Here is a 27,658-nt window from a genome sequence, read left to right as displayed (position 1 = left end):
AACCTGGTGAAGCTACAACATAGGACTACTTGCCTGCCAAACAGCATAAACAGCAAGTGATAGACAGAGCTAAGCGATCCCACAACCAACGGATCAACTCTAAGCTTTGCAGTCCTGCCACATCCAGCCGTGAATGGTGGTAGACAATTAAACCAACACATTGGAGGAGAAGGCTCCGCAAATATTCCCGTCCTAAATGATGGGGGAGCCCAGCACATCAGTGCAAAAGATAAGGCTGAAGCATTTTCTACAATCTTCAGCCAAGTGGATGATCCATCTTGGTCTCCTCCAGAGGTCCCCAGCATCGCAGATGCCAGTCTTTAGCCAATTTGATTCAATCCACGTGATATCAAGAAATGGCTGAAGGCACTAGATACTGCAAAGGCTATGGGCCCTGACAATATTCTAGCAATAGTACTAAAAGGCTTGTGCTCCAGAACTTGCCGTGCCCCTAGCCAAGCTGTTCCAGTACAGCTACAACATTGGCATCTACCCGGCTATGTGGAAAATTGCCCAGGTATGTCCTGTACACAAAAAGCAAGTCAAATCCAACCAGGCCAATTACCGCCCCATCAGCCTACTCTCGATCATCAGTAAAGTGATGGAAGGGGTCATCAACAGGCTATAAAGCGGCGCTTGCTCAGCAATAACCTGCTCACTGACACTCAGTTTGGGTTCTGCCAGGACCACTCAACTCCTGACCTCATTACAGCCTTGGTTCAAACATGGTCAAAAGAGCTGAACTCCAGAGGTGAGCTGAGAGTGACTGCCCATGACATCAAGGCCGTATTTGATCGAAGAATCAAGGAGCCCTAGCAAAAATGGAGTCAATGGGAATTAGGGGGAAAACTCTCCACTTGTTGGAGTCATACCTAGCATAAAGGAAGATGGTTGTGGATGTTGGAGAACAATCATCTCAGTTCCAGGTCATCACTGCAGGAGTTTCTCAGGGTACTGTCCTAGGCCCAGCCATCTTCAGCTGCTGCATCAATGACCTTCCCTCCATCATAAGGTCAGGAGTGGTGATGTTCACTGATGATTGCACAATGTTCAGCAGCATTCGCGACTCCTCAGATACTGAAGCAGTCCGTGTCCAAATGCAGCAAGACTGAGACACAATCCAGCCTTGGGCTGATAAGTGACAAGTAACATTCATGCCACACAAATACCAGGCAATGACCATCTTCAACAAGAGACAATATACCATCACCGCTTGACATTCAATGGCATTACCATCGCTGAATCCCCCTCTGTCAACATCCTGGGGGTTACCATTGACCAGAAACTGAACTGGACTAAATACTGTGGCCAGAAGAGCAGGTCAGAGGCTAGGAATCATGTGGCGAGTAACTCACTTCCTGACTCTCCAAAGCCTGTCCACAATCTACAAGGCACAAGTCAGGAGTGTGATTGAATACTCTCCCCTTGCCTGGATGAGTGCAGCTCCAATAACACTCAAGAAGCTTGACACCATCCAGGACAAAGCAGCCCATTTGATTGGCACCCCTTCCACAAACATTCACTCCCTCCACTACCAACGTACAGTAGCAGCAGTGTGTACCATCTATAAGATGCACTTCAGAAACTCAGCACCTTCCAAACCGACGACCACTACCATCTAGAAGGACAAGGGTTGCAGACACACGGGAACACCTCCACCTGGAAGTTTCCCTCCAAGCCACTCACCATCCTGACCTGGAAATATATTGCCATTCCTTCACTGTTGCTTTGTCAAAATCCTGGCACTCCCTCCCTAACAGGACTGTGGGTGTACCTACACCACAAGGACTGCAGCGATTCAAGAAGGCAGCTCGTCACCAGCTTCTCAAGGGCAGTTAGGGATGGGCAGTAAATAATGGCCTGGACAGCGAAGTCCGCATCCCTTGAATGAATAAAAAAACTACTCTCTCACATTGAACCATTGCTCAGGTCATCACATAGCAGACTGACATTTGAAAAGACTCCTACCACTTATTGCAGCCACGATGTGCCTCCCTTTTAAGTGGTGCCTTTAAATAGCACTAGCCGCTCATGATATCAGGCTGCATGCAGCCAATGACCAGTGTGGATAGTGTTTGCTGCAAAAAAGCAATCATATAAAAGAGCAGGCAGCAGCAATTTAAACATATTGCCTGCAACACAATGAACAGGCATGGGTAACAAGATCCCCACACATTTTCTGCAGTCAACAAATTTCTCCTCATATAATCTTCATAATTTAAGATATTTCTTATCTGAAATTCAAAAAAGTAGGGTCATAACTATAAAGATTTAAGTTTGCATATATTATTGTTATTACTACCTGCAAGTGCCGTACTACTAAAGCAGACAGAATGAAACTTAGAACCAATGACCCCAGGAGCATAGAGTTGTTAAACTGCAGGATCCAGACAAGAAGTAAAGAAGCCACATGTACGAAATATAGTGATGTAACCTGCAAAAGAGATATGACATCACTTAATCATTCTAGAAACACAATCCACAAAAAGTGAACCATGCAATTAAAATTCCTCATACAAAAATCATTTCCTTAATGCTAAAAATACAAAATAAATGCAAATCAGTCTGACCTTTGTTTAGACTCCACACTAAGATTTTGAAAGAAATAACAATGCTTTAAGTATGTTCTTCCGTATGCTAAAAACAGACATTTAAGTGGGCCCTTTTCAAAGGAAAATTTAGAAACTACACGGATGTCGCACCAGTGATCTACTTTACAATGACATTCAGCCTTTCTCCTCATTTGTTTTACTTTAAGCAGTGACTAGCCAATGATTTTCAGAAGTGCCTGACAAGCTGATTTCAAGGTAAATACATATCTTCCCAAGCAGTAAAATAAACAGCTATTTTTAATTCAAAGCTCAGCAAAGATCTGGCTTTAAAATAAATTTGGTGTGCTTTAATAGTACTTTTAAAGCATTAAATTAAACTAAATACAAGTGATGGCCGCAAGTTTCCTGAAGTGGGAGAATTAGGATTGGGGAAAAAAACAGACAAACAATGTCACCTTCTCGTTACACAAGTTAGATAGGAGATCTAGGATATATTTACCAAATCACCCAGGATTTGCTGCTATTTACTCAGTTTTCCCACTTCCCCAATGATTTAGTCTCCCGCATCCACATTAAATTTGGGAGTTCAGCATTTGAGGCATCTCTACCTGATTGCCTAGTGGGGCTTTCTCAAATGAAATGGACAATTTTACTGACCAGTTTATCCTTTCTCCCCCTAAGACTAAATCAATTTACTAATAGATATCATGATGGAATTCAAACTAGTATACTCATACCATCATTGTAAAGCTAATATATTTTGCAAAGCCTTTAAGCATTCCCATTGAAGAGGTTTACTAAAACCAAGGATCCTATACTGAAACTGACTAGATTTTCCCCCTAGTGAAACCTAGAGCTACTTACAGGTATCTTCTTTCTGCACTCATGCTGCCCACTCCCCCCCACCTTTAAAATTTTATATATATCCTTTTAGTGTCCACACATTGCACAGCAATCTCTGCCCAAGTACTGCAACACTCTGAAATAAACTTGTTGGATTAACCTGCGATCTCCTCAGCTGCATTCATCACCTCTAACAATCCAGCTGAGACTAGTACTTTGCAAGTTTAGTGAATCCATATTTTATTCTGTGATACAGCATGTGCTGCATTTCCCATGTAATCTGATACACACACATCAGGTTTACTGCACAGTATTAACTGCATATTACCTTTGATGCAGGCACCATATCTAAACAGTCCAAGGTAAAGAAAACCAGGGCTTGTATTAATAAAATAAACTGGTTAAACTGCCAGGTAATGCAGAAAAGGAATGTTGATGCCATGATCAATGTGAACGACCACCACTTAAAATAAAAGAAAAAGATAAACAAATTAAGTACAAGTCATAAACTAGGAAGTATACCTGTTTTTAAGTGCTTGTGCTTTAACTTTCTTTAGTGATTCCACTCTCTTCATTAGTCAAGTTGCCATCAGAAAAGGCAGAATCGAATAGCCTGAATGCATTAGGTGCGAAATCTGTCTACACAGTTGGGAAAGTTCAATCCTCAACTTCCAGTTACAGCAGCAAACTATGCATGTACTGATGATTAATATTACAGTTTAATTCTGTAACTGCATTTTCCCTCTTTTTCTTGGAGGCTTCATTAGACAAAGTAGATCACAAGATAAACAACAAAACTGTCATACTATGTTTTTAGTTGTGCCATTGCTGAAAAATCTTTGCACATTGTTACTAATTTTACTGCAGAATATATTTTATTTTTGTATTTTGAAAAGCACCCAAAAATGCTAGAGTCATAGGATCATAAGACATAGGGGCAGGAGAGGCCACTCGGCCCCTTGAACCTGTCCATCATTTAATAAGATCATGGCTGATCTCATTGTGACCTTAACTCCACTTTACTGCCTGCCTCCCATAACCTCGACACTCTTGTTGACCAAAAATCTGAATATATTCAAGGCTGAGTTAGACAATGATCCAGTCTCCATTGCTCTCAGAGGAAGAGAGTTCCAGAAACTAAAGACCCTCAGAGAAGAAATCTCTCCTCCTCCTCAGTCTTAAATGAGAGACTCCTTATTTTGAAACTGTGTCTCCCCAGTTCTAGATTCCCCCAAGAGGAGAAATGGCCTCTCAGCATCTATCCTGTCAAGCTCTCTCAGAATCTTATATATTTCAATAAGATCACCTCTCATTCTTCAAAACTCCAATGGGTATAGGCCCAACCTGTTCAACCTTTCCTCATAAGACAACACCTTTATCCCAGGAGTCAATCTAGTGACCCTTCTCTGAACCTCTTCCAATGCAAGCAAATCTCACCTTAAGTAAGGAGACCAAAAATATACACAATACTCTAGGTGTAATCACACCAATGTTCTGTACAGTTGTAACAAGACATCCCTACTTTTATACTCCAACCCCTTGCAATAAAGGTCAAAAGTCTATATGTCTTTCTGATTATTTGCTGCACCTGCATGCTAACCTTTTGTGATTCACGTATAAGGGCACCCAGATCCCTCTGTACCATAGCATTCTGCAGTCTCACTCCATTTAAATAATATTCTACTTTTCTATTCTTCCTGCCAAAGTGGACAACTTCACATTTTCCCACATTATAATCAATCTGCTAAATTTTTGCCCGCTCACTTGACCTATCTATATCCCTTTGCAGACTCTTTAAATCCAGCTCACAACTTGCTTTCCTACCTATCTTTGTACCGTCAGCAAATTTCACTACAATACAATTGGTCCCTTCATCCAAGTCATTCATATAGATCATAAAAATAGTTGAGGGTCCAGCACTGATCCCTGTGGCACTCCACTTGTTGCAGTTTGACAAGTTGAAAATTACCCATTTATTCCATCTGTTTCCTGTTAATTAGCCAATTCCCTATCCATGCTAATATATCACCCCCAACATGATAATCTCTTATCTTGTGTAGTAACCATTTATGTGACGCCTTATCGGGTGCCTTTTGGAAATCCAAATACACTCATTTACTGGTTTCCCTTTATCCACCCTGCTTGTTATATACTCAAAGAACTCCAATTAATCTGTCAAACACGGATTCTCTTTCACAAAACCATTTTGATTCTTCATGATTTTTTAAATGCCCAGCTACTACATCCTCATAATATGGATTCTAGCATTTTCCCCAAATGACAGGCGTTAGGCTAACTGGCCCATAGTTTCCTGTGTCCCTCCTTTTAGGAATATAGGAGTTACATTTGCGGTTTTTCAATCTGTCGGGACGTGTACAGAATCTAGGGAATTTTGTAAGATTACAAACAATACATCCACTATCTCTGCAGCCACTTCTTTTAAGATGTTTCCCATTATTAATTCCCCAGTCCCATTTTGTCCAACCTTTTTGTGTGGGGAGGGGGAGCACATTTCAATTTTTCTCACACTCGCAGGGGGGATAGGGGTGGGGCGATGAATAAATTTCAGAAAGATAGGGTTTGGCACAACGTTAAACATGAATTTCAAAAACAAAAGCTAATGTATGAAAAGAAACAACTTGCTGAGCAAAAAAAAACCACAATAAATTGATTATTTACTACTCATTTCTTTTAAGATAAGATGACTATTTGAGTGTGAAAGGGTGAGAGTGTGCATGTCCAGATCTTTCCCTATCTGGGTGCTCACTCACTCACCCTCAGTCCCTGTGAGAGTGGGTGAGAGTGCCTAGAGTGTTGGGGTGACCGGGAGTGAGCCAGTCACACTCTTCCCTCTGTCTCACCATCCTCCCCCTCTCTCTCTCACATACACACAAACTCACCTTCTGTCTCTCTCACACACATATCCTCACCTCTCTCTCTCTCTCCCAAACACTCGCCCCCTCTCTTTCACACACGTGCACAAACTCGCCCTCACCCTCTCTCACACATACGCACTCACTCACGTGTAGCCGTACTCCCCATCGCACACGCGCGCAGCCACCCTCACCCTCTTTTGCTCACGCATGCACCCTCACCCTCTTTCTCTCACGCACACGCCCTCATCCTCTTCTCTCACGCACATGCAACCACCCTCTCTCTCACACGCATTCACCCCCCTCTCTCTCACACACTCACCCCCCCTCTCTCTCTCACACACACATTCACCCCCTCTCCTTCTCTCTGTCAGATACACACACACTCCCCCTCTCTCTTAGACAACCAACACACCCTCACTCACCAACACTCCCTCACTCACCCACCCACACCCCCCTCACCCATCCTGACTGACCCACCCTCACTAACACACCCACTGACCCACGCACCCTTACTCACACTCGCTTACCCTTACTCATCAAATCAGCTGTGGGGACAGGGGAGGTGGGATGTGAGCAGAAGAGACACCTGGAGAAAGGCCTGAGGCTTGGAGATGCCCAAAAGTGGGTGCCCATCAAGGGGAGCACTGAGGGCTGGTTGAATGCGCCGGGAGCTGGAGGAATGCGGGGAGAGCCGAGGAACGTGCCCGGAGCTGGGGGAACGTGGGGAGAGTTGGAGAATGCGGCCAGAGCCACGCCAGAGCACTGTAAGCTGCGGGGATGGGTGGGAAGCATGGTGAGCGAAGGCCTCGTACACTCCAGGGTTGCCAGTGTTCACTGTTCCTCCAATCACAGCCTGTTTCTCTTCCATGTTCACTTCCAATAGGCTCACTATTGAACCAATAAGCTGCAAATGTGGGAGCGAAATAGGTTATGATTGGAGGAGAGGACCCCTGCAGAAATCTTCAAACTCAGTGACTCACTACTGGCATTTTCAAAAACACTCCGGGGGCCACATGGAGGAGCTACAGGGGCCGCAATGGCCCAGGTTGGACAAGCCTGCTCTAAAAGGACCAAATCTTTTCCCTTTTTATATACTTGAAGTTTTTACTGTCCATTTTTATATTTCTTGCTAATTTGCTCTCATACTCTAATTTCTCCCTCTTTATTTTTTTTAAATTCATCCTTTGCTGGTTTCTAAAACTTTCCCAATCTTCTGCCTTACCACTAACCTTCACAACATTGTATGTATTTTCTTTCAATTTGACACAATCCTTAACTTCCTTAGTTAGTCACGGATGGTGCATCCTTCTCATAGAGTATTTCTTTCTCAATGGAATATATCATTTTTGAGAGTTACTTGTTGAAAGTAACATTTGCGCCTTACAAGTGCCAGGCAATGACCATCTCCAACAAGAGAAAATCTAACCATCTCCCCTTGACCTTCAATGACATTCTCATCGCTGAATCCCTCTCCCAGTATCAACATCTCGGGGGTTACCATTGGCTACAAACTGAACTAGACCAGCCATATAAATACTGTGGGTACAGGAACAGGTCAGAGGCTGGGAATTCCGTGATGAGTAACTCACCTCCCGACTCCCCAAAGCTTGTCCACCTGACAAGGAACAAGTCAGGAGTGTGATGGAATACTCTCCACTTGTCTGGATGTGTGCAGTCCCAACACACTCAAGAAGGTCAACGCCATCCAGGACAAAGCAGCCTGCTTGATTGGTACCTCATCCACCAACTTGAACATTCACTCCCTCCACCACAGACCCATAGTGCCAATAATGTGTACTATCTACAAGATGCATTGCAGCAACTCACCAAGGCTCCTTTGCTAGCACCTTCCAAACCTATGAACTCTACCACCTAATAGGACAAGGACAGCACCGCCTATAAGTTCCCCTCCAAGCCACATACCATCCTGACTTGGAACTATATTACCGTTCCGTCACTGTAGCATGGTCAAAATCCTGGAACTCCCTTCCTAACAGCACTGTGGTTGTACCTTTGCCACATGACCTGCAGTGGTTCATGAAGGCAGCTCACTACCACCTTTTCAAGGGCAATTAGGGATGGGCAATAAACGGTGGCCTAGTCAGCGATGTCCATATCCTGCGAACGAATACATAAGTTATGAAATATCTCCTTAAATGTCTGCCACTGCTTCTCTACTGTCTTTTAACCTATTTTCCCAGTCCAGTTTATCTATCTCTGTCTTCATACCTTTGTAATTGCCTATATTTAAGTTTAAGACACTAGTTACAGATCCACACTTCTCATCCTCAAACTGAATGTGAAATTCTAACATATTATTACTACCCTTGCCTAGAGAATTCTTTACTATGAGGTCATTAATTAATCCTGCCTCATTACACATCACCAGGACTAAAATAGCCTGCTCCCTGGTTGGTTCCAGGGTGTATTGTTCTAAGAATATGGGGAGGTGATGGCGTAGTGGTATTGTTGCTGGACTAGTGATCCAGAGACCCAGGGTAATGCACTGGGGACCCAGGTTCGCATCCCGCCATGTCAGATGGTGGAATTTGAATTCAATAAAGTTTGGAATTAAAAGTCTAATGATAGCCCTGAAACCATTGTCGATTGTTGTAAAAACCCATCTGGCTCACTAATGTCCTTTAGGGAAGGAAATCTGCTGTCCTTACTTGGTCTGGCCTACATGCGACTCCAGAGCCACAGCAACTCGGTTGACTCTTAAATGCCCTCTGAACAAGGGCAATTAGGGATGGGCAATAAATGCTGGCCTAGCCAGCAACGCCCACATCCTGTAAATTAATTTAAAAAAAGAAACTGTCCCAAATACACTATGAACTCATCTCTAGGCTGCCTATGCCAATTTGATTCATCCAATCTATATGAAGGTTAAAATTTCCCATGATTATTACAGTTCCTTTCTTACAAGCCCCCATTATTTCTTGATTTATACTCTGTTACAGTATAGCTACTGTTAGGGGGCCAATAAACTACTCCCACTTTTACTATTTGTTATCTCCACCCAAACTGATTCCATATCTTGATCTTCCGAGCCAAGATCATTTACCTCTACTGGTCTCATCTTTCATTAACAGAGCTACCCCACCTCCTATTCCTTCCTTCCTGTCCTTCTGAAATATCAAATATCCTAGAATATTCAGGTTCCAGCCTTGATGCCCTTGTAACCACATCTCTGTAATGGCTGTCATACCATACTCAGTTATTTCTCTTTGTGCTATCAATTCATTCATCCATTTTGCTATGCATGCTGCAAGCATTCAGATAAAGAGTTTTTAATTGTGTCTGTATACCATTTTCCCCTACTCTGTGGCCTTATTTGCTGGTTCGCTCTTATATTTGTACACTCTATGCCTTCCTATCAAACTCTGGTTGTCATTACCCATATTGCTACTCTGCACTATTGCCTTGTGCTTTCTCATGCTTTCCAAATCTCCCCTTATGTTAACCTTCCCCTCCCCACTATATAGTTTAAAGTCCTATCTACAGTGAGTTAGATCAATTGCTCATCTCTTTTTGAAAATTCAAATTTAACATTTGTACATACATATTTGCTGCTGCAACAACTTTACTTCCCAACAAATAAGTTTATTGAACAATAATTAACTTAAATACAAAGTTAACAATATTTAGTTGTCAGAAATATACTTGTATTCTTCATATACATAAGCAATACTTGTGTATTTACTTTGACAGTTTTCAAAATATTAAAGCTGCCTTCCAAAGATTCATATTAGTCTTCAAAGTGTTACGTTCTATACTCACCTTTCCACTGTAGCTTAAAGATACAATTATAATTTAAATATGGACAGCAGAACATTTAACTCTGAGTACAGCACCTGTACCTTCATAACTTTGAATATCTGGAGTACCAAATATTGACTAGTGTTCCTCACAGACCTACTAACAGTTAGAGCATTAAACATTATAAACTCTTGCTGCTTCACTGTCTGCACCCCCGTTCAACAAGAAGAATGTGGTTGACTTTTCATGCCCTCGGCAACAATGAATAGGCAAATATGTGCCACCCTTACCGATGATGCCTCTTTTTAAAATTTGTTTTTGAAATGGGGACCATGTCTGCTCACCATCATTTTAAGAAAACAAAAACAGAATTACCTGGAAAAACTCAGCAGGTCTGGCAGCATCGGTGGAGAAGAAATCAGTTAACGTTTCGAGTCTTCATGACCCTTCGGCAGATGCTGCCAGACCTGCTGAGTTTTTCCAGGTAATTCTGTTTTTGTTTTGGATTTCCAGCATCCGCAGTAGCTTTTAGCTTTTTGTCTTTATCATTTTAAGAAACCTGGTTATTATACATGTGAGATTTGGAAAGTTTTACAGTTACAACTTGTATTTAGACAACACCTTTAACATAATTAAACAGCCTAAGGTGCTTCACAGAGGCATTATAGAACAAAATATATCACTGAGCCGTGTAAGGGTATATTAGGGCAGATGATCAAAAAGTTGGAGAGGTAGGTTTTAAGGATTGTCTTAAAGGAGGAAAGAGAAGTAGAGAGGCGGAGAGGTTTAGGGAGGAAATTCCAGAGCTCAGAGCGCAGCTAAAGGCCACCAATGTCACCTCATCGCAGTCCTAAACGATCAACACCTTATCCTGTGTGCCTCTGTGTTCTATATTCCCCAGCCAGGGAAATTAACCCCTCAATGTCTAGCCTATCAAATCCCTTCAGAACCTCTGATGTTTAAACTGATCACCTCTCATTCATCTAAACTCCAATGTACTCAGCCTCTCATTATAGGACAGTCTTCTCATCCCAGGAACTAATATATCAGGTCTGCACTGTACTGCTTCCAATGCAAGTATATTGTTACGATCCCAGCTGATGTTAACATTGGACAAGTCAGATCCCAGAGTGAAACCTGGCTTGATGGATCCTAACTTTTTTTGTAGAAATCGTGGTGGAAAGTTACTGAACAAATTCATAGGAGCCTGCTGATGAAATGTTAATATGAAGAATAAAATATTTATTAAAACAAGAAAAGTGAACTATATTACACTCAACAAAAGTTTGGAAACATCTCAACACAATCATAAGATGACAATTCAAATTCTCACTATTGCTTTACCCTAGCAATATCCTTCCAGACACATAAACTAGCGAACAGTTACCACTGGCTTGACACAAAGACTTCTCGCTTGGGACTGGCACAGTTGCAAACGGTTTTCTTCCAGTGAATTCCCGAGCATTCACTTGATGCTTTGCACCCAACTCGTATCTCTTCCTGAGACACCCAAAAACCATACTCTAAACTCACTGTTTCTTCAACCGCAGAGCAAACAAATAAATTCCCTAAACTCTGCTAAACTGATCACTTTACTGAGTCTTATTGATTATTCAGTTAACTACTGTCCCAATAGCCTTGTAATTTTTCTTCTCAGGCAGCTTAAAAATCCCTGCCTTCTCTCTCTGACACACACTAAACACTCAATGACAGATGCGACCAAAGCAGATTACACCCAGATACTTATCACGTTGTGAGCCAACCAATCTCACTGAAACTTCTGTCTTTCTCATGAGTGTTTCTAATTTCCACATTTGAAGATCTTGCCTTGGTATTCTTTCCATAAGTCGCTCCCACTCAGGTATTTTAATAGTGGCCCACCTTGCAGGGTTTCAATGTCACCTTCTGCGTCTCCTTTCCCCTGGATTTCTAAGTACACTCAAACTTCACCTTCCAAACATAATTTCAGATCTTTGGCCATGCCAAGCATTTCACCACTGCTTCAAAGGGGCATCTTTGTCCCAATGGCTTGCAGGACAGAGTCATAAACTGTTGGCTGCCTTCTCAGATCTTCAGGGCTTCTCTCAAATCCACTTCACTTCAAGTCTGCTCACCGCAGCTCTTTCTTTAACTCAGAGCCCATTTCTCTGCTCCTTTCTTTTAACTAAACTTAACAGGATCTATTTCTGATCCCTGTCTTTGTCCCTTACCTGGGACTTCCTTCTGGGACCTCACCCTGTCCCGCTCCCTAGTTTGGGACCTTCTCCCTGTCCCCCTCCCATATCCTGCTCCCTCGGTAATTGCCATTACTTGGCAATGGCGCTCCGGTTCAGGCCATCTGACCTGCTTTTTGCACTGTTTGCTCTTCCTTGTTTCTGTGTAGTTGCGCAGGGCCAATTCCCAGCCTAAAGAGGATAAAATAAATGAACTGTGCATGTGCGGCCATTTCCCAGCCAGCACATGTGCAAAACGCATGAGGCTCGTCAGGAATTGGCCTCTGACTTCAGAATAAGGTCAGTATTTGAGTTTTATCACAATGTCCTTCTTTAAATATGAAGACCAAAACAGTTCAAAAGACTTCAGGTGTGGTCTCACCAAAGCCCTGTACAACTGTAGCAAGCCTTCTTGTATTCCAATCCCCTCACAATAAAGGCCAACATGCCATTTGCCTTCCTAACTGCTTGCTGTATCTACATACTAGGTTTCAGTGTTCCTTGTACAAGTACACCCATGTCCCTCTGAACATCAATATTTACAAGTTTCACACCTAATATGGGGAGGCGATGGTGTAGTGGTATTGTCGCTGGACTAGTAATCCAGAGACCCAGGGTAACGCTCTGAGGACCCAGGTTCGAATCCAAAAAATTGAATTGAGTTCAATAAAAATCTGGAATTAAAAGCTGAATGATGGCCACGGAACCATTGTCGGTTGTTGTAAAAACCCATCAGGTTCACAGAAAACCCATCTGGTTCACAAATGGATTTTTCACAGAAGGATTTCCTTCCTTACCTGCTCTGGCCTACATGTGACTCCAAACCCACAGCAATGTGGTTGACTCTTACATGCCCTGTTGTATCATGAGTTGTAAAAAAAAAAACCGCTGCAAAGTCACAAAAAAGTAACGAAACTCCTAACAGCATTGTGGACTGCAACAGTTCAAGAAGGTAGCTCACCACCGCCTTCTCAAGGGCAATTAGGGATGGGCAATAAACGCTGGCCAAGCCAGCGATGCCCACATCCTGTGAATGAATAAAAAAAAATAGTTTTCCTATTCTTATTATCAAAGTGAATAATGTCACAGTTCCCCCACCTCCATATTCTCCCCAACTCTCTGTAGAAGCACCTCTACAAATATAATACACTCCTTCATACTGAGTAACCTCCACTGGCTTTACAACAACAAATTGCTATACTCACCTGAAGAGATTTGAGCTGTGGTCTGAGGTAGTATGTGATTGCCATTATTTGTAATGCAAAAAATGGAAGTGACCAATTCTCCCTCAACGGAATGGTGAACTCCACCCTTGTTGTATCTATTCTATAAAGAGCAAACAAAAATTCAACATACCAAAAGGAGTTTACTCTAGATGGATCAATACTTACAGTTTCTATAGGTGCTCAAGAAAAGTGAAATGAAACTGTTTCCAAATTTACTGAAATGGGTCATCCAGCTGTCAGTTTACAAACAAAAAGGGTATTAATAAGATTTAATTTTACAGCTTCTGAAATAAAATTATAACCATCATAATCTGGAGTCTGACAACAAATGGAATGATCTTAGATTAATTACAGCCAGAATTAGGAGCAAAAATGAAGAATGAACTTCATAAAAAGACACATAAAAGACATCAACAGTTGGTGATCCTGCTCTCAGTAGATTTAATGCACAGACAATACATAATTTTTCTACACTACTAAGTATTGATGCCTACCTGTTTAGGATGTACCATATAGCTGCCAGTGCTCCTGACATCCAGGTACCACTTAATAACCAGCTGGTAATATATATTGAAATGACATAGAGGGCCTGGAGTCCAAATACTGTGTACAGGTAGAAGTAAACTGGCTCCAGGTATCGCTGTTTAAAACATGATGAAAATAACTCTCTTCACAATACTTGACTACAACGTAAACTAACAGTAATTTATAAAAGTTTAGAATAAACTACAAAAATGTAAATATATTTTCATGGGGGAAATGGTAGTGTAGAGGTATTATTACTGGACTAGTAATCCAGATGGCAGGTGGTGAGGGTAATGCTCTAGGTTCGAATCCCACCATGGCAGATGGTGGAATTTGAATTCAATAAAAATCTGCCCTTTAGGGCAAGAAATCTGCTGTCCTTACCTGATCTGGCCTACAAGTGATTCCACACTCACAGCAATGTGGTTGACTCTTAAATGCCCTCTAAAATCGCCTAGCAAGCCACTCAGTTGTAACATTCTGCTACGAAGTCCATAAGGTATGGAACCAGACGGACCACTCAGCATCGACTTAGAAAGTGGAAATGACCACGACAAACTGTCAACCCTGCAAAGTCCTCCTTACTAATACCTGGGAACTTGTGCCAAAATTGGGAGAGCTGTCTCACAGACTAGACAAGCAACAGCCTGACACAGTCATACTGACGGAATCATTCCCCACCATCATCATCCTGGGGTATGTCCTGTCCCACTAGCAGGACAGACAGTGCAGAGGTGGAGGCACAGTGGTATACAGTCGGGAGGAAGTTGTCTCAGAGGTCCTCAACATTGACTCTGGACCCCATGAAGTCTTATGGCATAAGGTCAAACATGGGCAAGGAAACCTCCTGCTGATTACTATGTACCACACTCCCGCAGCTGATGAGTTAGTACCCCACCATGCTGAATGTACTCTGGGTGGGGGACTTCAATGTCCATGACCAAGAGTGGCTCGGTAGCACCACTACTGACCGAGTTGGTAGGGTCGTAAAGGACATAGCTGCTAGACTGGGTCAGCAGCAGGTGGTGAGGGAACCAAGAGGGAAAAACATACTTGACCTCATCCTCACCAATCTGCCTGCCACAGGTGCATCTGTCCATGACAATATGGGGTAGGAGTGACCACTGCACAATCCTTGTGGAGAAGAAGTCTCGTCTTCACATTGAGGATACTTTCCTCGTGTTGTGTGGCACAACCATCGTACTAAATGGGATAGATTTTCGAACAGATCTAGCAACTCAAAACTGGGCATCCATGAGGTGCTGTAGGCCATCAACAGCAGTAGAATTGTACTCAACCACAATCTATAACTACATGGCCCAGCATATCCCCCACTCTATCATTACCACCAAGCCAGGGGATCAACCCTGCCTGGTTCAATGAAGTGTGCAGAAGGGCATGCCAGGAGCAGCACCAGGCATACCTAAAAATGAAATGTCAACCTGGTGAAGCTAAAAATCAGGACTACGTGCTTACCAAACAGTATAGCAGCATGCCATAGACAGAGCTAAGTGATCCCACAACCATCGGATCAGATCTAAGCTCTGCAGTCCTGCCACATCCAGTTATGACTGATGGTGGACAATTAAACAACTCACTGGAGGAGGAGGCTCCACAAATATGCCCGTCCTCAATGATGGAGGAGCCCAGCACATCAGTGCAAAAGATAAGGCTGAAGCATTCGCAACAATCTTCAGCCAGATGTGCCGAGTGGATGATCCATCTCCGTTTCCTCCAGAGGTCCCAAGCATCACAAACGCCAGCCTTCAGCCAATTCAATTCACTCTACTTGACATCAAGAAACAGTTGAAGGCACTTTATAATGCAAAGGCTATGGGATCTGACAATATTCCAGCAACAGTACTGAAGACTTGTGCTCCAGAGCTTGCTGCGTCCCTAGCCAAGCTGTTCCAGTGCAGCTATGACACTGGCATCTACCTAGCAATGTGGAAAATTGGCCAGGTATGTCCTGCACACAAACAGCAGGACAAACCCCACCCAGCCAATTACCGCCCCATCAGTCTACTCTCAATCATCAGTAAAGTGATGGAAGGGGTCATCAACAGTGCTGTCAAGCGGCACTCTTAACAATAACCTGCCCACTGACACTCACTTTGGGTTCCACCAGGACCACTCAGCTCCTGACCTCATTACAGTCTTGGTTCAAACATGGACAAAAGAGCTGAACTGCAGAAGTGAGGTCAGAGTGACTGCCCTTGACATCAAGGCCACACTTGTCCAAGTATGGCATCAAGGAATCCTAGCAAAACTGGAGTCAATGGGAAGCAGGGGGGAAACTCTCCGCTGGTTGAAGTCATACCTAGCACAAAGGAAGATGGTTGTGGTTGTTGGAGGTCAATCATCTCTATCCCAGGACATCGCTGCAGGAGTTCCTAGGCCCAACCATCTTCAGCTGCTTCATCAATGACCTTCCTTCCATCATTAATTCAGAAGTGGGGATGTTCACTGATGATTGCACAAGGTTAAGCACCTTTTGTGACTCCTCAGATACTGAAACAGTCCATAACCAAATGCAACAAGACCTGGACAATATCCAGACTTAGGCTGACAAGTGGCAAGTAACATTCGCACCACACAAGTGCCAGGCAATGACCATTTTCAACAAAAGAGGATCTAACCATTGCCCCTTGACGTTCAATGGCATTACCATTGCTGAATCCCACCACTATCAACATTCTGGGGGTTACCATTGACCAGAAACGAAACTGGACTAGCCATATAAAGGCTGTGTCTACAAGACCAGGTCAGAGGCTAGGAATTGTGCAACGAGTAAATCACCTCCTGGCTCCCCAAAGCCTTTCCACCTTCTACAAGGCACAAGTCAGGAGTGTGATGAAATACTCTCCCCTTGCCTGGATGTATGCAGCTCCAACAATAATCAAGAAGCTTAACGCCATCCAGGACAAAGCAGCCGCTTGATTGGCACCCCCTCCACAAGCATTCACTCCCTCCATCACCGACGAACAGTTGCTGCAGTGTGTACCATCTACAAGATTCAATGCAGAAACTCACCAAGGCTCCTTAGGCAGTACCTTCCAAACCCACGACACTACCATCTAGAAGGACAAGGGCAAGTAGATGCATGGGAACAGCACAACCTGGAAGTTCCCCTCCAAGCCACACACCATCCTATTCCATCACTGTCACTGAGTCAAAATCCTGGAACTCCCTCCCTAACAGCACTGTGGGTATACCTACCCCACATGGACTGCAGCGGTTTAAGAAGGCAGCTCACCACCACATTATCAAGGGCAATTAGGGGTGGGCAATAAATGCTGGCCTAGCCAGCGACACTCAGATCACATAAATGAATTTTAAAAAAACAGATTCATTTTATTGTAAAAGCTGATGTTTTTACCTGAAGAGACAAAATTCTGTACAAAATGCTTAGGATAACCTCTTGGTAAATGTTCATTCGCTTAAGGAGGTTTATTGTTCTCCTTGATTCAGTTTTATTGTCATATACGAGTTCCTTCAATCCTTTACACAAAAAGCACAACATAAATAAAAAGAACTGGACTCTTAAGGATAAACATGAATACATCAGCATGTGATACTTGTTTCCAAATTTACAAATATCAGAACATTCTACAAATTTACAACTGCTATTTTATGAACCAAGGACCATAAAGTACGTACCCTTTCCCCGCATATGGTTTTGCCCATCCCTAGGATATCCTTCTCTGGGTTCCAAAAGCAGGTTAAGAGAAATAATTTTTAGTCTTCCTTGACAGGCAGTAAAATTCAGGTTAGGTAGTTTTTTTAAAAAATCCTGAGATTGCAGCTAATTTGAGATAAAATCAAATTTCTAAAGTTTAACTGTTTAATTGTTTCATGCATATGTAGAAGTATGAGGCAGTGGTATAGTCAATGGACTAGTATTCCGGAAGACCCAGGGTAGAGCTCTGGGGACCCGGGTTCAAATCCCACCACGGTAGATGGCGAAATTAGAATCCAATAAAAAACAAATTTGGAATTAAAAGTCTGATGATGACCACGAAACCATTTCCAATTGTCGTAAAAACCCATCTGATTCACTAATGTCCTATAGGGAAAGGAAATCTACTGTCCTTACCTGGTCTGGCCTACATATGACTCCAGACCCACAGCAATGTGGTTGACGCTTAAATGCCCTCTGAACAAGGGATGGGCAATAAATGCTGGACTAGCCAGCGATGTCCACACCCCATGAATGAATAATAAAAAAATTATTCAGGTTTCAAGATACACCAACAAACTGTCCATGTTTATGAGACTCAGAAAGTAGATGAGCTGTATCTTCAACAAAGCAGGGAGTTAGTACTGCAAGTGCTAGAATTATAAATTACGACTGGGTATTTTTCAAACTATTAAGTTTTACAGTGCACTTTGTAATATCTACAAAAGTACAATATCAATAAGGGTGCAAAGCTATCATACAAAGATTGTTTTATCTTGAACGACAGTTTCACTTCCACTGACAGCAAAATCAATTTGGTTGGATCTTTGAAAAATTGACAATAGTAAACTGTCCCAGTCATTGGCCAGTACAGTGCACATCAAAAATTGCATCTATGGTGCAAGCAGCACCACTTGTAATGTTTCTGATACATGACAGTCGCAGTTAGGACTCACAAAATCTACCCTAAGATTAACAGCATAAAATATAATTTACAGTAGTGTCAACATGAACAGAAAGTTTGTGATCACCTTGGGCTATGGTTGGAGCCTGCAGCATCTGCTTGTAATATGAGTAGTATAGGCCACATTCTGTCCTGAAGGAGATTTCTCGCTCAACCTCCTGCATGTAAAACAGAATACAGTCATGTTCGTAACAACTAAACAAGCAGAATATAATTCTGTCAGTAATACAAATATTACAAAGATATACTTGAAAGCTACATTCTAAAAAAAACAGATATTAATGGGAATAAAAACACATCAAGAGCTGTAAAGGCTTAAAAGAGTTACCATGGTGGAACCAGGGTGTAGATCATTTAATACAGCCAACTGGGTTGATAAAGCTGTCACATGGAATAGGCCATTTACTGCTCTCATGCTTTTTAAAATACTTGGTAATCTTCCAAAACATTAATGCTATTTATAAGTAGCATGTTCATGAACACAACAATAATCCACACTGGCTATAGTGTCGATTCCAACTAATTCCAAGTTTTAAAAAAATGTTTGATTTAATTGGAAGTAGTGAAGGATACATCAATATGAAAACAAAAAATGATGGAAAACTCTGAAGAAGAGTCATATGCACTCGAAATGTTAACTCTGTTTCTCTGTACACAGATGTTGTCAGGCTTGTTGAGTTTTTCCAGCATTTTCTGTTTTTATTTCAGATTTCCAGCATCCACAGTATTTTGCTTTCAAGGATACATCAATATTCTGTAAACATTTAGGAATACTACTGTATTAGTTGATTCAAATCAATGCAGCTCAGCAGCCTGGTAATCTGAAGCAGAAACTCTGGAAGCAGATGCTGATTTTTGAAATTAATATCACCACACAGCCAGGAGTGTACAAACCCAGTGAGTACAAACAGTTCGCCAGTCTATACTTCGCTTCATTCCCATTGCTACTTGACCCAGGATAAGCCTCCACATCCAAAAACTTAGGGGTCTCATGGAATGCTGAGTTAGCCTATTCCTCCCACACCCAGATTCTACAAAAATGGGCTAAGAGTGCTTTCTTCTCTGATGACTCACCATTGCTGCCTGCAAGTCTTGGGATTCTGTCAATGGCTGACATGTAGACTCTAAGCTGCTCTCCACACTTTCCTGCATCATCTTGCAAAGCTGACAGGATTCTCTGCTGAGTGCTTTAATCAAATTCTGAAGCTTTAAAATCTTGTCAGCAGATTCAACTTTGAAATAAATTGCTGATCTGATAACTGGTGAAGAAAAGGCAGCACTAAACTTTACATCAGAAATTCTACCTGATACTGAGCCAGATCTCACGTTGTGTATTGAAGAACGAAGGATTTCCCTAGTGTCCCCAAAAATGCTACGAGAAGCTACCACAGCAGTACTTAGGGATCATATAATCATCAGCTGAAAAGCACAAAATCCTCCTGAGTCAAAAAGATTTTGAGTGGAAAGATAATGGATCTAGAGACGAATGCAGAGATAGGGGCTAGGCAGCACAGGAAAAGCTTCCATTCAGGTCAAGGCAAGTTAAATAATTTGTTGTCCAAACTGCAGAGAAGATATTCACATTCACCAAAGAAAAATATTAGGATCGTTAAAAAGGCTAGTGATGACCTTGCTTCAGTGGTAGTATTCTAATTTCCAAGTCAGAAGATCATAGATTCAGGTCCTACTTCAGAGACTTGATCACATAGTCTAGGCCGACATTTCAGTCCTGCACTGATGCAGGTACAGTCCTAACTGCTTACAGCAGGAACGTTCAGAATCTGGAATGTTTTCTTCATGCATTGTTCAGCAACAGATGCAGAGAACTGGTACTTCTATTAGAAAAGTAAATGGCAATCTCAATTCTGCCTCCTATAAATCAGTGAGTTTGCAAAATGTAATACTTCATTGTGGACCACAGAACTTCTAATTACCTAGCAGAAAGCCAAAGGCAGTCACCAGAGCATGGCCAGTTATTGGATTCTTCAAATCAGGCTAAACTAACCCATGTGGGCTTCATCTGGGGTATCAATCACGCAGATATAAAGAGAGAAAGAGAGAGGGAGAGAGAGGGAGGAAGATTCATTTTCAGGTGAAGCCTTTTATCATGGACTTATAATCGAAAGTTACTGAGAGTTACTAGGAATTTAGATCTTTTGTTTTGGAACAGTGTAAAGTTTTGCTTCTGCAATGTTTACACTGATCTGCACACACTTCCAGCATTGCTTCTGCTGACAGGCCTGCTGACTATTTTCAGAATTTTGCATTTTTATTTCATGTTTCTTTTTCTCTTTGCTTGGAGAAACCTTAAATGCATGGTGTGCAGGGCATTCTTAAATTTGGTTAAATGCTGATGTTAGTGAAGATTGTCGTTTACTCTTGGATAGCACTGAAAATATGAATATTCATGTTCATAAATGTCCCTTTCACATCAGCTATAGCTGTAACACAGCAATTACAAAGATAAATAGACAAGATATTACCTTCTTAAAATAGGCAATAATTAATTCATTACTTAAGTATGTAAACACATATTCAGGATTTAATTTATTTTCAAAGGTTAATGAAGTGCTCCAAGATAAAGCACAACAATGCCTTACATTTGATATTTTTTGAGAAAAGGTAATCCATGAACAAAAAAATTTGATTCTGATTAAAAAATAAACAAGACAGTCAACAATAGTTATCATGCTTGCCAAACAAAATGTTTCAAGACTAATGCCAGTAATATCATAGGCTTAAACTGACTTAGTTAACTGAAATGAAGCTCAGATACACAGTTTCCTACATACATCCAGCAGGCCAAAGAGGTACTAATCTCACTCAGCTCTCCACGGTGGACTGGAAATACTGCAATATTATTAGAATGTTAGCTGAAAGCACAGCTGCTGCCTTGGAAATCTTTCCCTTTGAAAGACAATTAGCAAAATGCTCACCTGTATATTTGAAAACCATAGTAAATTCTCATGTAGGGACTGAACATACCAGGAGTGAAAGCATCCTAGTATTAGTCCCAGTGAGAGACCGAGCAGTGGGATAATCTCCATTGTCCATACAGGTAACCAGATCCCAATTGCTTCCAGCTCCCAAGATGACTTGTTACTTCTTCCATTAGTGTCAGCATGTGCATCAATCTGTTTCTGATTCCTTTCCAAACTATGCTGTGAAGCATCAGTGATAACTTGAGATTGCTGTTTCCTCTTCCTCAACGTCATGATGATATACCACTGGATGTAACAAAAATCTCAGTCGCTTTTTGCCTCAAGAGCACAAATACAGTATCTAGCGTGCTGCTCTGCTCAATGTAGCATCTGTTTTCACTAAAAATCCAAGACACAATGAGGTGCTATGAGTTATCCTGAAGTTTGCTAGAGTCATAAATTGTAATCATTCAGTCTAGAGTATCATCTCATTTCCTTCAATGATTGGCAATATTCGCTTAAAATAAACTTCTATTACCATCCAGAGTAGACACTGCTAATAATGCAGAACACAATACTATCTAATACATAGACCAAGGTTCGGGACCCCAGCTTATTTAGTTTGATTATGGGGATGTTAAACAATTGAACATATTGTAGATTTTAAAAAATAATTAAACCTATCAAAATAAACACAAGTAGAGTTACCGACAGAGTTACAGCTCCTCAACTGCACAGCACTTAGCCACAGAATTGTACAACACAGGACGCCATTCAGCTCATCTAGTCTGCACTAGCTCTTTCAAAGAACAGTCTAGTTAGTCCCACTCCCTGCTCTTTCCACATTCCTGCAATTTTTTCCATCTGCCAAGAATTTCATTTGGAAACAGTCCTTTCACCCGTGACTTACAAACTTGATTATGGCCTCGCCCTACTCTATTGATGTAAGCTCCTCCAGTCCTACAAGCCTTCTAGATCATCTAGCTTCTTCAATTCTGGTCTCTTGCGCATCCTAATTTTTTTTTTGCTTACCACTGGCCACTGTGCTTTTAGCTGCCTGGACCCCAACTCCACAATTCCCTCACGAAACATCTTCACCTTTTTCCCCTCCTTTAAGGCACTCCTCAAAACCTATCTCTTCTACCAAATTTTTGGTCACCTGTTCTAATATTGGTGGTTCATATCAAATTTGATTTGACAATCACTCCTGCATTTTACTATGTTAAAGTCACCATATAAACGAGAGTTATAGTTCCACACAACACTAACTTCAATTGTTCTGCTGCACGAAATGGACTCAAACTCAATTTAAAGTAACTTCAAATCAGCTACGCTGCAGTGCTGAAATTCTAGTACAGGCAATCTGTACTCACTCAGCTGACTTCACACTCAATTGGTCTCTCTCAACTCATGCTTTCATAGCAGCCAAAAGTCACAGTCCTAAGCACTAAGTTATTCCAGATCCAATAGTTTTGGTTGGATACAGCTGTTACTTAGCTTAAATAATTAACTCCAAGTCTCTGCACAAATATATTATTATAATCTGTGGTAGATCCAGCTTGTCTACATCCTGGATGCAAATGTCAAATCGCAGTAGCTAAGAATGTTTTGACTTTGCACCCTCTTCTATGTTTGGAATGGTCACCTGCCATTGGCTCAGTAAGAACAGGTCAGGCATGAGCACAATACTGTCATTCAAAGATCCAGACAGAGTAGCATACAATGTCTGTAGGAAAAGGAAAACAGCAAATTTATTTCAACCGAACTTCTATGAGGTGATCCGGTGTGCTCCAAGACAAATAGCAAGGACCAATAAGGAACAAGTGACAGCATCATGCCCATTTCTCGACTGCTTTTCACTCAGACATTTTTGATTATGCACTAGCTTCTTAGTTGCAGCTATTAACATTTTCATCCAGGATGTAGCCAGATTGGGCCCACCCTGGATACTAATATGTTTGTGCAGAAGCTTAGGGATAGCAGAGGTATGTGCCTAAACTAAGTAACAGCTGTACCCAACCAAATATGCACCAAACTGCAAGGTACGCAACATTTAACAGAGAATGCAACTGCTAAAAGGAAGCTTTGCAACAGTTGTTTTTTTTCCGTTTCCAAATAAATTTCTAAAACTCCTAATACTTAACCAATAGCATATGCTATGCCCTTCTGAAAATTTTTTCTCAAAGGATTTTCAACAGAAATATTGCAAAAGGTGCTTTTGTAAATTGGAAAATTGAATCGCATACCAAATTAAGATAAATATAAAATTCTCAGATTTTTCCTGCTCAATTACCCATTCAACTGAAAATTATCACAGTTGCTCACCACACAGGTTGAATTAGATTTTTTACAGTAGTATGTTTGAACACTCATGTACAATATATAAATACTGTGAGCAGAGAAAGCAAGAAAATATCATTTATGTGGGCAAGCACCGAGGAAGGCATATTGAGCTGTAGAGTTCAAAGAAAACTGGAAATGTAACCCAGCAACTTGTCATGTAATGCAGCACTGCAGAGGTAAAAAAAGTACCTGAAGTATACCAAAGCAGTAAAGTAGAAAGCATTGTTGTTGCCCAAAGTGGAGTCATAGAGTTATACAGCACAAACAGGCCCTTCGGCCCATTGTGTCCGTGCCGGCCATCAAGTACCTATCTATTCTAATCCCATTTTCCAGCATTTGGCCCATAGCCCTGTATGCTATGGCATTTCAAGTGTTCATCTAAATACTTCTTAAATGTTGTGAGGGCTCCTGCTTCTACCACCCCCTCAGGCAGTGTTCCAGATTCCAGCCACCCTCCGGATGAAAAAAAGTTTCCTCAAATCCCCTCTAAACCGCCTGTCCTTTAACTTAAATCTATGTCCCTTGGTTATTGACACCTCCACTAAGGAAGAAAGTTTCTTCCTATCTACCCTATCTATGCCCCTCATAATTTTGTATACCTCTATCAGGTCCCCCCTCAGCCTTCTCTGCTCTAAGGAAATCAACCCTAGCCTATACAGTCTCTCTTCATAGCTGAAATGCTCCAGCCCAGGCAACATCCCAAAACTGCACACAGTACTCCAGCTGTGGCCTAACTAGCATTTTATACAGCTCCAATATAACCTCCCTGCTCTTATATTCTATGCCTCGGCTAATCTGATCCTCTGTACTTTCTAGGGTCCTACCATTCATTGTGTATTGCCTTGCCAATTCAGTCCTCCCAAAATGCATCACCTCACACTTCTCAGGATTAAATTCCATTTGCCACTGCTCTGCCCATCTTACCAGCTCATCTATACTATCCTGTAATCTAAGGCTTTCCTCCTCACTATTTACAATACCACCAATTTTTGTGTCGTCTACAAACTTACCGGTCATGTTTTAAAAACTTAATGCAACCCATTACACCTAGAACAGCTCTGAACTGGCAAATCCACATTCCCAAGTCCATGTGATGTAGGTACACACCCACAGTGGTGTTAGGGTTGTGGTTTTGTAAGATATCTTTGGTGTATCGATTATTTAAAGTGAAGTTTACCTTTTCATTTGAATAATCTTTTGCTTGTCAATTATGTTTAATGCAAATCAAAATCAACATAAATTAAAGTAAAAGTTACAAAAAGTAAATCTGTTGGTAGGATGAAATCTGCCACTTTTGAATTAAATGACAATTTTTTTATCTAAGCTGGCACTGAACCTCCTATTCCATGAGCATCAATTTTGTCACCCAGCCTTTTCTGTGGTACTTTGTCACTTTCTCAAAATCCATATAGGCAACAAACATTGGAAGGCTACATCAAGCCTTTCTGCTATCTTCACCCTCACTTCTTTTAGCAAACTCCAGTACAACCTGCATATTGATTTTCACCTCATCCATTACCTCTGCCATTTCCGCTTCTACTGATATTTTGTCAGCATCCTCTTCCATAGGAAACATCGATACTAAGAACTCATTAAGTATTCTAGTAGAATACTAGACTTAAGTATTCTAGTCCTGCGTCTCCAAGCAAAGATCATCCTCTTTGACCCTAATAGTATTCACCCACCTCTTATTATCTGTTTACTATTTATATAACAGTCGAAGATTTTTGAGTTCCCTTTTGTGTTAACTGCCATTCTATTCTCAGATTCTCTCCTTGCCAGTCTTATTTTCCTCTTCACTTCTCCTCTCAATTTATGCATTTGGCCTGGTTCACGCTTGAAGAATTTACCTGACGTGCATCATACAGTTTTAAAAAATTTCATTTTATCCTCTATCTCCTTCATCATCCAAAGAGCCCTGGCTTTGGTTCCCCTACTTTTTGACCTTGTTGGAATGATCCAGCAATGCTTCCTCCCTAGTTGGACTACGAACATATTGGTCAAGGGCGTTCTCCTAAATGCATTTCAGAAATTCCTCCCTCTCCTTACCCTTCACTCTTAACACTATACCAATCAATATTTGGACAATTAAAGTTCCCCTCTATAGTTCTTGCACGGTGATTTGCCTGCAGATTTGCTCCTCTATCTGCCTCTAACAATTAGGAGGCTTATTGAATATCTGCAGTGGTGTGACCATATCCTTCTCGTTTCTCAACTTTAATCAAATGGCTTTTGTCCTCGAATCAAGGATGGCCTCTCTCTTTCCAATAGTACGTCTTCCCTAATTACTACTTCCACCCTACCTCCATTTATTTGCTTCCCTATCATTTCTGAACATTTTGTATTCTTGAATATTATGCACCCAGTCCTCACCATTTTTAAGCCACATATCTGTTATTACCATTACATCATATTCAAACACAGCTATTTGTGCTTGTAACTCACCAATCTTATTCATCACACTTTGGGCATTTACGTACATACATTCTAAACCTGTCTTGGTATTCTTCGTAGTCCTTAGTCTGCTCCTATCTGCTATGGTACTACTTGCTTCTCCAGTACTATCTCACTGTCACTCCTTTATGCACTTCTCTACTTCAATTTTCTGGTGCCCATCCTCCGCCAATTTAAACCCTCCCCAACCACAATGGTGAATCTCCCCATCAGGACTTTGATTCCAGGCCTGTTGAGGTACAACTTGCCCCTTTTGACTAGGTGCCTCCTGCCTCAGAACTGGTCTCATTGTCCCAAGAATCTGAAGCGCTCCCTCCTGCATCATGCCACAAACTACACGTTGATCCCCCCATCTTCATTTCGAATCTCCCAAGATCCTGGGACTGGAAGTAATCCAGTGACTACTACCTTTGAGCTCTTACTTTTTAATTTCTTCCCTAGCTGCTGAAAATCTGAACATAGGACCTCAATACCTGCTGTATGCCCTTGGTACCGACATATGCCACAACTTCTGGCTCAATCCCTTTCACCTGCAGCATATACTGCACCCTTTCCATAACGTCCTTTACCCTGGCACCATATGATCTTATGATGGAGAGAAAATTATTGATGAAGAAGGATGGAGGCCTAAGACACTGCCCTGGGGGACTCCTTCTACAATGTCCTGAGATGATTATCCTCTAACACCGCAACCATTTTCCTGTATGCTAGTGATGACTCCAGCCAATGGAGAGCTTTCCTCCTGATTCCCATTGACATCATTTTAATAGCGCACCTTGATGGCACACCTGTCAAATGCTGCCTGATGTCAAGGGCAGTCATTCTCACCTCACCTCACCTCTGGAATTCACTCCTTTTGTTCAGGTTTATACCAAGGCAGCAATGAGGTCTGGAGCTGGGTAGTTCTGGTGGAATCCAAACTGAGCATCAGTGAGCAAGTCATTGGTGAGTAAGTGTTGCTTGATAGCACTTTCAATAACAGCTTCTGTCTCTTTGCTGATGATTGAGAATCAGTTGACAGGATGGTAATTAGTCAGACTGAATTTGTCCGGCTTTTTGTGGATGAAACATACCTTGGCGATTTTCCACATTGTCGGATTGATGTCAGTGTTGTAGATGTACTGGAACATCTTGGATAGAAGCACGGCTAATTTAGAGCACGACAGCCAAGATGTTGTCGGGGCCCATAGTCTTTGCCGTATTTAGTGCACTCAGCTATTTCTTGGCATCATGCATGGTGAGTCAAATTGGCTGAAGACTGCATCTGCGATGGTGGAGAGGGCGAGGCTAAGATGGATCTGTA

At 41.7% G+C, this 27,658-nt stretch overlaps 1 protein-coding gene across 2 annotated transcripts in view; it reads right to left on the bottom strand.

Moving 5' to 3' along the window:
* Window positions 1-27,658, bottom strand: part of dpy19l3 (dpy-19 like C-mannosyltransferase 3) — a 106,068-nt gene that overhangs the window by 66,605 nt on the left and 11,805 nt on the right. For both annotated transcript variants that reach the window (XM_078544400.1, XM_078544401.1), the window contains 6 exons: window positions 18,705-18,795; window positions 17,374-17,495; window positions 13,964-14,109; window positions 13,449-13,569; window positions 3,724-3,858; window positions 2,303-2,434 (listed from right to left, as the gene is read on the bottom strand). In XM_078544400.1, the coding sequence (XP_078400526.1) occupies window positions 2,303-2,434; window positions 3,724-3,858; window positions 13,449-13,569; window positions 13,964-14,109; window positions 17,374-17,495; window positions 18,705-18,795 (747 nt within the window). The remainder of the gene's footprint in view (window positions 1-2,302; window positions 2,435-3,723; window positions 3,859-13,448; window positions 13,570-13,963; window positions 14,110-17,373; window positions 17,496-18,704; window positions 18,796-27,658) is intronic.

Source organism: Cetorhinus maximus, chromosome 6 (genome assembly GCF_964194155.1).
Source record: "Cetorhinus maximus chromosome 6, sCetMax3.hap1.1, whole genome shotgun sequence".
Lineage (NCBI taxonomy): Eukaryota > Metazoa > Chordata > Chondrichthyes > Lamniformes > Cetorhinidae > Cetorhinus > Cetorhinus maximus.
Note: the sequence above shows the minus strand (reverse complement) of the source record. Positions and strands in the feature narration are given on the sequence as shown.